This window comes from Octodon degus, unplaced genomic scaffold (assembly GCF_000260255.1).
Source record: "Octodon degus isolate 3935 unplaced genomic scaffold, OctDeg1.0 scaffold00093, whole genome shotgun sequence".
Classification (NCBI taxonomy): Eukaryota; Metazoa; Chordata; class Mammalia; order Rodentia; family Octodontidae; genus Octodon; species Octodon degus.
Window position 1 is genome coordinate 9,892,582 of NW_004524669.1, and position 10,028 is coordinate 9,902,609.

The 10,028-nt window shown below is 58.4% G+C and overlaps 1 protein-coding gene across 1 annotated transcript in view; it reads right to left on the minus strand.

Moving 5' to 3' along the window:
* Nucleotides 1-1,690: 1,690 nt before the first annotated feature.
* Rcn1 (reticulocalbin 1) overlaps nucleotides 1,691-10,028 on the minus strand; it is a 34,071-nt gene continuing 25,733 nt past the window's right edge. The window contains exons 8-13 of the mRNA XM_012516149.2: nucleotides 9,814-10,024; nucleotides 7,907-8,100; nucleotides 6,892-7,070; nucleotides 5,657-5,717; nucleotides 3,458-3,657; nucleotides 1,691-2,756 (exon numbers count right to left, since the gene is read on the minus strand). Coding sequence (XP_012371603.1) covers nucleotides 2,649-2,756; nucleotides 3,458-3,657; nucleotides 5,657-5,717; nucleotides 6,892-7,070; nucleotides 7,907-8,100; nucleotides 9,814-10,024 — 953 coding nt within the window. The 3' untranslated portion in view covers nucleotides 1,691-2,648. The remainder of the gene's footprint in view (nucleotides 2,757-3,457; nucleotides 3,658-5,656; nucleotides 5,718-6,891; nucleotides 7,071-7,906; nucleotides 8,101-9,813; nucleotides 10,025-10,028) is intronic.

Here is a 10,028-nt window from a genome sequence, read left to right on the forward strand (position 1 = left end):
ATTTTGTAACATTTGTTCGTAATCAGACTTGAAATGTTACCTAGAAACAAAATATGTTTTCCTTGCAACAGTCAGACCTCATTAGAAATCCGAGGTTTTACGAATCACCATGTTAGCAGTTCTATCCCCTGGCCAAGGTTTTCTTTCTTTAAATAGTGTTAAATTCAGCCCTGGAAGCTCTCGTCTCTCTGTGGATTACTCTCTTTATGTGCACTGACTTGGAAGGAAAATCTTAATGCTCCAAATACATCTCGGGTCCTACCACGTACGGCTTCTCTTTTGCAGGGAAAAACAATGTTAGGACCTCACTGAAGTGTTATACTTGCAATTAGGTTGCCTGATATGCTCACATTTCTCAAAGATAGAATTTTATTGCTTAAAGAAAAAGACTTCCATCTATTGCTAGGTAAAGAGAATCATTCTCACTTCCTGGCCACAGAATCTATGCTGTGCATGAGTAAAGAAACAGAAAACACAAACAGCAGACATTCCGAGCAGATTCCTGCCAGGTTCTGGAGGTCTCGGAGAGCAGGGACTCCTGGCCTGGGGTCTGGCGCGGCCATGTCGTCACCACAGAACCTCAACCACACTGCTTGGACACACTTCCGTTTTCATAGGATGACCAATGTTCTTCTTCTTAAAGCCCCTGCCCTGCCTGTGCTCAGCACATGACGACCCAGTGCTGATTTGGGTCCGCCATCCTAGGCCAGGCCTTGGAAACCAGCAAGAGGCAAGGCAAGCAGTGGCTCTGTGCTCACGGCCCTCAGCTCCAGGCGCTGGGCAAGCAGGCACAAAGAGCACAGGGTGGCTTGGTGGGAAGTGTGGGGGCCCTTCCCAAGACGCACGCCTCCCAAGCCCCAGAGAGCGAGTGCGACCAGAGAAGACTGGCAGGTGTGCCCCAACCCCAACAGGGGCCCCTCCCAGGCCCCGCAGCAGCACCCACACCAGCAAGTCCTGGTAAGAGGCACAGCGCGCAGAGACTCCAGGCAGAGGCCACATCCACGTGAGGATGGGAAGAGACAACAGTGACCACACCGTGGCATAAGGACCCCAGAGACTGGAGGGCAGGCAGGAAGGTTCTCCCAGGGCCTTGGGTGGGAGCGCAGGCCACGACTGTGATTTCAGACTCTGGCCTCAGCAACCACAGTTGTTTCTGCCACTGCTAGCCAGCCACTGAGAGATCTGGATGGGCACAGCACAGGGAGCAGACAGAAGTGGTCATGCCAGGAAGGAAGCAGAGCAGGGGCACAAGAGAGGGCGTAGGTGAGGGCTCAGAGTGGTGTCCACAAGGCCCAGGAAGAGCCAGCGAGACCCAGAAAACGTAGAGTGGATGGGAGGCCTCTCCTGCCCTTGACAGGACCAGAGTTGGTGGAGCCAGGGGGAGAGGAGGCGGGTACGAGGCCGCTGCTACAGACCGAGTGGGCCCGGGTCCCCAGGCGTAGAGGAATCTGGATGCTGCTGTGGAAACCTGTCCAGAAGGGGTTGGGCGAATGCAAGCTCAGTGCAGAGAATGGACACTTGGCGCATGCGCACTAGATCTCTAAAAGGATCTGTCCTGGGCAGCCGAGTAGCTGGACCTAAAATATCCCAGAGCCTTTGTACTCTGACCCATGACACCCCACCATGATGGATACACGAGCTATGAGGTCACAAAGGAGGCTCTGGAGGTGACACACCACAGGACGCTGGAGAGGGCCTCAAGCAGGTCCTTTATTTCCTTCCCTCCCTCCTCAGAAGGTGTAACATCAGCCTGTACCCATGGTTTCTGCCTGTCCCACCAACGGCAGGCCTTGACAAAGGCAACCCTGCAGCAGGCCCGAGTCAGGGTCCCAGAGGCTGGGATCTGCGTGCTCCGCATGGCCTCCCTGGGACCCAGGATCTTGAGGGGATGGATCATTCTAGCCACTGTTTCAGGCCTGCCTGCTGCACAGGTGAAGAAAACGTTCTCAGGTATATGGAAAGTGTTCACCAGTGTCCTACTGTTCTTTGGGGCATGACATGCTTTTATTTTTTTTTTAACAACCTGTAAAATTCCTTTCTCGTTCACATTATCTTTCATGATTGTTTCTTATAAAAGCAAAAAAACCCACAAAAACCACAAAGATGCGGGTCAATCGTGTACCTTAGCAGGTCTGTACAGAAAAGAATTTCATAGGTGATTACAGTATTAGCTCTGAGGACAAAGGAAAAGGAGGAACATGGGTCATCGGCTTGCTCCACCGTAAGCCTACCGAGGACGACCCGCCTTCGGGCCTCAGAACTTGCCCGGCCCGCAGCTTAACAATGGCAAGTAGAGCAGGCCTGACAGCTCACACTGGCAGCACGCTCTGCCTGCGGGCGCAGCCATCAGCTCCTGGTAACTGGGCTTTCCCTAGTCCTATTCCCTCTCATCTAAACTTAGCAGAAAAAGAAAACCTGAAAAACGCGTGCCATCGCTGGGGATCCCCATAACAGATCCTGGCCATCTAGCAGGATTTTAATGTGCTTTGAATCACACTGAAAAAAATAGTGCTGACCATCTTCTAGTCAGTACTGAGTGAGAAATGGTTTTTACCCCACTCTGAGGCACAGACTCACTCTGCTGGGGACTCAGGCACGTAAGTCGAGCACGGCGGCCACTGCCCAGAACGGCACAGGCCCAGTGGGCCTCAGAGCTCATCGTGGCTCTTTGTGAGGTCCTCGCCATAGTTGGTGGCCTGGCTGCCCACGAACATGTTCCAGTTGTCCAGGATTTCCTCCTTGGTGAGCTTCTCGTCCTTCCGGAGAGGGAAGAGGTGGTCAGGGACACCCTGAACCTTACTTTCAGTCTCCATTCCTAATACCACGCAACTCAGCAGCCCCGGCTCCTTCTCTGCCTACCATGCTGCCTGCGGAGCTCTACCCTGGGGAAGCGTCTTGCAGGGTCAGTAACTTGGAAGTCACAGTCCCCAAACGACCTCCAGCAGGGCGGCCACCTGCAGTGGGCCCGGGGAAGTCTCTCCCATGGCCACCACGCCAGCTGCCCATCTGCTGACACAGGGAGCTGGGCTATTAGCCGAGTAGGCGGGGCGGGGCTCTTTCCTTATTGAGGTTTTTCTCTTCTCTCTCTTTTGGGGACAGGGCTGAGCCACATCAGGCTGGGCAAGCACTCACACCAGAGCTCTGTCACAGCCCTGCTGGTTTGCCTATTTATGAACACAGCCTGTGTTGGGCCACCGGGGACAGGCGGGGTCTCCTCTGCTCCAAGCTGGGGAGATACCCACATCCTGGACAGGTGGAGGCTTCCTAACGCCAGTGCCCTACCCCCAAACTACCTGGCCTGCCACCAGCAGGGTGGCCAAGTGCATCTGTGGGCCCAAGGGTGCTCTGGGTTTGGCTCAAGCTGGGGTCTCCAGAATGGGGACTCGGCCCCAGCCCTGTGGTCACCCAGGAAGCACCAACCCCAACCCTACACCCATGCCTCAGAGCCCTGGGCTACCTTGTTCTTGTCGGACTCATACAGCAGGTGTCGTGCCTCGGCCTGTGCGTGGTCGTAATCCTGGGGAAGGATCCAGTGGCGGATCTCATCCCTGTCCAGCTTCCCATCCTTGTTCAGGTCCCGGAACTCACCAAACTGCTCTCGTTCCGACAAGACCCAATCTGGCTCAGGGCCACCATCCTCGTGGGAAAACATGTCAGCTACAAGAAAGGGTGCTCTGGTTATGGAGGGTGGCCAGGAAAGGGACAGCCACCAGAGGAGGACCCCGTGTTTCTGGAAAGGGGATAACCAATCAGGAGGCCAGGTCTGGGATGATAAGGCCCATCTGCCGGGAAGGCCTCAGGCCTGAGCTTGGGACACAGTGGAGCACTGCTCTGTCATACAAGACAACCTCGAGTCATTTGCAGGACAGTGCCAGGTGACACAAACCAGACACACAGGCTGAAATGCCACATGGCTTCTCCCATCTGAGAAACCCAGAGCATAAATAATTTAAAAAAAGAAAGTCAGACGATAAGAAATAGGGAGACGGCTCTTCCAAAAGGGACAGGGATGGAGAGATGGATAGAGGGAGGAAGGGGCAGGGAAGGGACACAAAAGGAAAAGAGCAAGAATTGAGATGCGTTGCCCCACATGCCAACTCTAAGACCAGTGCGATGACGCACTGCAAGAATGCACTGAGAAAGAAAGAGGAAGAGGGCTCTAGCTCTCGACTTAGGCGGTGGCCGGGATTAGGTGGCCTGGTTCTAAGACGGAGCTTGAAGCTTGCCTGTGGAACGCAGGTAAGCCCTGATAAATCCCAGGGTCACTATGAAGACCGTGGGCTATTTCTGTGGAAGCCTCTGCTACCTGCCTCGCGGCTTCAGGTGAAAACTGGTAATAATCACCCTTTGAGTGCCTTCCATGGCGCAGGCAAGCTAGAGCCCGCCCATTTCCTCTTCCCAGGTGGTTACTTAGACTCCCATTACACTGACCAGGGTATGAGGCTGTGGCTCGAACCCCCACAGGCTGATCCTGGGGCTGCGGGACCTGGGCACTCGGCTTCCCACTGTGGCTGTCACCACGTGTCCACCACTGTGGCTGCTTCTGTCGGGTCCTAGGTACACACATCCCATCTCATTTGCTCCTCACACAGCCCGCAAGGTACAGCCCCACCCGGCCTTATACTGCGCAGGGTCAGAAAGAGTGCAGACAGCTTCCTCACCTGGTCCCGGGAAAGAGTGGCCAGGAGGCAGCTCAGACCCGAGGCCTGCCTACTAGCAAGGCTTCAATGCAGAAAACACACTTTGTAAACAAAGTTTCAATTTGGGGAAAGCTCTTTGTAATAAAGCTTCAAGGCCGAAAATAGCTTAAGAAAGCCTCCACACAGGGTCCACCCTGGGGGTAGAAGGACAGGCTGCGAAGAGACTCCTGGCCACAAGGTGGCCACACAGAGGCCGTGGTCCTCCCTACACATACGACACCCCACGCATTAGTTATTCTGAGCACCGCCCAACCCTGCCCTGGACGCTGCTTATTCCCATCTTGCAGGTGGCGTCCTCAGCGCAGAGTGAGGCCACTCTCCAGGGCTGCATGGCAGCAGCGCGGACACCAGGGTCCTTCCGGCAGGGCCTTCCAGCTCCAGCGCTCTGCCACATCTACCTGAAGAGAAGGCTGCTGCCCACCCGGGATGGCCACAGCCCATCCACTGCGCAGTCACACACAGCCCTGCTGAAGGTGGCTCCGAGTGTAGTCTAGAGGCGCAGTACCCTCCTCCCTCCCACACAGGAAAGAGCCTCTGTCAGGCATAGTTCCCGGAGTGGCCACCACACACACCACAGCCGTGCAGTCTGGAGGGCCCAGCAGCACATGCAGTCAGCCTCTTTCATCAGTCGGTCACCCTTGCATGCATCCACCGCTGCATACAGCAAGGGGAACTGTGCTGCCGTGTGACAGGTGGCTGACAGCCATTGGCACATGGTCACTCCAAAGCCAGGGCCGCCTTGGCCATTTTAGTTACTTCAGTGAGAGATGGGGCCCGGGCTTGTTCCCCAGAAGTGAACAGAACTCCGAGTGGGCAGCAGAAGCTCCACCGGTCACCACTGAGGGTGAGTCCAAAGTGCAGCGTGGTGAAAGAGCCCCACTGTCGCCCCCAGCAGGGGCAGCACCAGCGCAGGGTGCATGGGCATTGCCCAGGCCAGCCGAAGGGCCAGCACTCACCTATGTACTCGTCCTGGTCCACAAAGCCATCCCCGTTCTTGTCGATGTCCTCTAGGGTTTCCTGGGAAACGAAGGGGATACAGGAAGCAAGACAGCCCCATGCTCCAAGGAGACCCGAGCCCCTGTCGCCCTTGGTCCAGCAGCCTGTGACATCCAGCTCTCCGCCTTGTCCATCTCTAAAAGGTAGTCTCTTTCCTCCCTGCATCCCCTCTCCTACGTCATTAACCCAGAGGCCTGGGGTTCTGTTAGGAAGCTGCCCACACCGCCCCCACCAACCAGACACCCCAGGGGGAGCCAGGGGCCCTCCAGGAATCGAGTATGAGAACCCCCAGATTAGGCGATGACACAAAGACAGTCCAGGGCTGGGCCAGGACCGCTGAGCTCATATCAGAGACGTGAAATGTGAGACTGTTAAAAACAGAAAAGCAAAACTGCTTCTTGAATGTATTCCATCCTGGACTTACTGTGGCAGACTCTGGAAATCTTACAGCTGACCAACAGCAGAGCTGCTCTGAAAGGCACGCAGGCGGCTAAACACAGCTGGGGTGGGGACAGAGTCCTGGAGCCAGCGCTTTAGGGTCTCCGTGGCCGGGGCAGAAGCAGTGGCAGGCCAGGTGTCCCCCACCCACCCCCAGGGGCTGAGTAAGGCAGGCCAGGACGCAGGCCATAGTTTGTAGAAAATGCAGGCATTCGGGCCCTGGGCAGAGCCACCCTCGAAGCACTGAGGCACTCCCTGCCATGAGTTGAACTTCAGCCTCTCACTTCAGAACCCACTTCTAGCTCCCTCATAGCCAAAGGCCAGGAGGCTGCCCTCGGCACCAGCCACACCTGCACACATGTGCAGGCCTGTGTCTGCAGCCTCCTCGTGGAGGGCCATGTCTTTCCTGGCCCTCCATGCCCTCCACTTCCTTCATTGGTCATCTGGCTGCCACCAGGGTGACCCTGAGCTGCAAAGTGGCTGAGCCCACGACAGAGGCAGCCTGGTATAGGACAGAGTTCAGAAGCAAGCTCCCCCAAGGCCCACAAGCTGGATGCCCATAGCGGGATGTGCACAGAAAGCGGCTCCAATGGCACGGGGTGCGCACGGCCCAGGCTGTGGTCACAGAGCTCACTCAGCTCCGGCTTCCTGCACAGACAGCGCCCATACCCTGCCTCCCCTGCAGCGAAAGGACAAGGCGATAGGAGAGACATCTCACGGCCGTCTTCTCCCAGCCCCAGTTCTCCGTGGTCCTCACCAAAACCACAATTTCTTTCATGTGCTCAAACTCCTCAGGGTGCAGGAAAGCAGTGAACTCCTCCCGGGTGGCTGTCAGATCCCCATCCAGGTCCGCCGCCTTGAACCTCCTCTCATCCCGGGGCAGCATCTTCTTGAAGGTGTGGTGATCGGAGCTGTCCTGGAGCTCCTCAGGGTTCCCTGCAGGCGAGGGGTGAGGAGAGGCTCAGCCTGCAGCTGAACAGCCCCATCCCGCCCTCACTCCCAGCTCACCCCTTCCAGGCCAATGGAGCGGTCAGATGCAAAGAAAGCCCTGACCCACTGAGTCCTTTAGGACAGCACTTCCAGGGAGCTGCATCTGCCACCCTACCAGCAGCTCCAGTGGCTCACAGGGATGCAGACTGCACTGGCTCAGGGGCTGCCTCAGACCCCACAGATGCCCTGTGCTGTGTGCGCCTTGGTGTGCATGCATGTGGCGAGTGCTTGGGCCTCCACTTTCGCCTTACCACTCTCTGCTCCAGAACACACATGGGCTCCCAGATGTCGCCATCACAGCCCTGGCCCAGTGCCCTCATCCTCCTCAGACCTGTGCCCTCGCTCCCTGGGCACCCAACCAGCTTGCGCCCTGCCTTCCTCCCTCGGCCCGGAGCTGCCCCATCCAGCCCAGCCCAGCACTCAGTGCGCTGCCCCTCAGCTCCACAACAGCTTTCTGCACTACAAATGCATCCGTGAGGCCCAGCTCCCAAGGCACCCTCCAGCAGGAAGCCCACCCTGGCTGCGCCAGGACCCTCCATCCTTGCCACACAAGTGCCGCAGTGATGGGACACGGTGCCACAGACAGACCTCTTCCTCACTCTTCCCTAGGGGCACCAGAGTGCACGCTCAGTGGGCAGTGACCCACAGCACCTGCGAGCCCCCAGCTCCTTCCCCTCAGACGGCTTCAACCTCTGTACTCAGCAGAGGGGCTGCCGCACACCTGCGTTATTCGAGGGTGGCGATGTGGCCCATCGGGACGAGGAGCCCTCAGCGCCTCTCACCCAGATAGTAGCCGTAGGTGGCCTGCTTGTACTCCTCCCAGGAGATCTTGCCGTCCTTATCCCTGTCGTAGTCCTTCCAGACCTTGGCGACATTGTCGTAGATGTACCTTTTCTGCACCCGTTTGATCCAGACTTTCAACTCCTCGGTGGTGACGAAACCATCCCCATCACTGTCAATTCGGTCAACGATCTTCCTGTGGGAGACAAGGCACCACAAACGCTGTTATCAAGGCCATGGGATCGTGGTCCAGCACACCATGGAAGTCACACCCCAAGACACGTAAGCTTTGAAGTAGAACCCACAAGCATCCTGGACAATCTGCTTTGCCCCACAGTCTGCAGGCACCAGTGGCAGACATTGCTAATCGATCGTGGCCTCTCACTGTGCTCAGGAGTCAGACAGCACCAATGGATCCTAGTGACCTGTCTGGAAGATGAAGCCCGTGTGTCTTCCCTGACGTAATCCAACTACTTCATTATCGTCATTATTACTGCTGACACTTTTATTTTGGTTTCTGGAGACAGGGTCTCTCTATGTAGTTCAGCCTGGCCTTGAATCACTCTGTATCCCAACCTCACCTGGAACTTGTGGTGGTCATCCTGCCTTAGCCTCCCTAGGACCAGGCTGCCTTCCCTAGCACGTCTGGAGCCCACATTCAGAAGGGCACCCAGTCTCCATCTCTTGGGCTCCCTGCTCTGCCTTGGTCTCCCCTCACCCCTTCATGTCTTCCTCCCTGCCCACCCAAAGAGCTCCGGCCCTCTGTGAGCTCCACCCTCTGCCAAGAGGATGCTGTCTTCAGAAAGCCGGCACCTTCTGTGTGGTGCCCAGGCTCAGGTCCGGGGACACCCAGCCCTGCTCTCCGGCCTGAGCCCGTGCTGGCCGCACTGTCCCCTACCGCTCTCACAGCAGCAACGTGGAGGCCTCCTATCTCCACCTCCACCGAGGGATCCAGGCGCCGAGCGCAGGGTCAGAACCAGTGCCACACAGGGGCCACCCCAGAGAACGAGTGGGGGTGTCAGTGCTCCAGCCCGAGACCCGCCCAGGCCGGGGGCTGGCACCTGCTGCTATCAGTCTGTCACCACGATGCCCAGGACGCCGCAGGACCAAAGCTGGAGGCCCTGCTCCCTGACACTAGGCAGAGGTCAGTCAGCCTCCCAGGCCTGCAGGCGGGCTGTCAATGGCCCCCTTGTTGAGAGTTCCAAAGAGAGAAAGAACTCGGCCCAACAAAAGGTGCTTGTGCGAGCACTCAGGCCCCTCTGTATCTCAGGAGGCAGGTGGTGCCCCGCCCACAGTGTCATTCACCTCCGGTGCAGGGACCACTGGGCCTTGGGCGCCCGTGAGTGGGAGGCTGTGTCCTGTCTTACTGCGGAACGGGAAGGGACAGGAAGTCCCTCTGCCCCAGGTGGGCTCCGGAAGCGCGAGTCCCTCCAAGGCTGCCTCCGTGGCAGCCCACGCAGGTCCTGCTCTGAGGCGGACCTGGATCACAGCTGCGTGCCCAGTCGCCTCTGGGGAGGAGCAGTGGGGGCTTCCCAAATGCTGCTCCCCAGGATTGGCTCCCACCCCACAGCCGAGTTCCTCACCCACCACAGCACTCTGGCCGGGCATCTGCTGGGGCAGAACCCGGAGGGCTCTGGTGGGTGCGCCAGCCGCCGGCCCCAGGACCGCCCTCGCGCTAAGTCCCGTCCCACCCACTGGGCATAGGACGCCGCCCAGTCTCGGCCCCCCTTTCTCTTCCCCTCCTGTATTCCTGCGCTTGAGAGCCTGGAAAAGCGTCCTAAACTCCGAGTCCTGGGGATGCGAGAGAAGCCGCAGGCAGGCAGGCAGGCAGGCAGGCAGGCAGGCCCCTCCCGCGTTCCCGCCGCACGGACACGACCTGCCCCGGCCTGCGGTGCCCCGCGCCCCTCACCCCAGCCGGGCCCTGCTCTCCTCCGGGCTGAGCTGGTCGAAGCCGCGCGCGTCCTCGCGGCCCAGGAAGGCCTCGTGGTCGTACTGGAAGCTGCCGTTGTCCTCGGGCGGCCGCGCGCCCAGCTCGGAGTCGGGGCGCAGCACGCGCTCCTTGCGCACCGTGGGCTTGGCCCGCGCCAGCGCCAGCGCCAGCGCCAGCCCGAGCGCCAGCCCGAG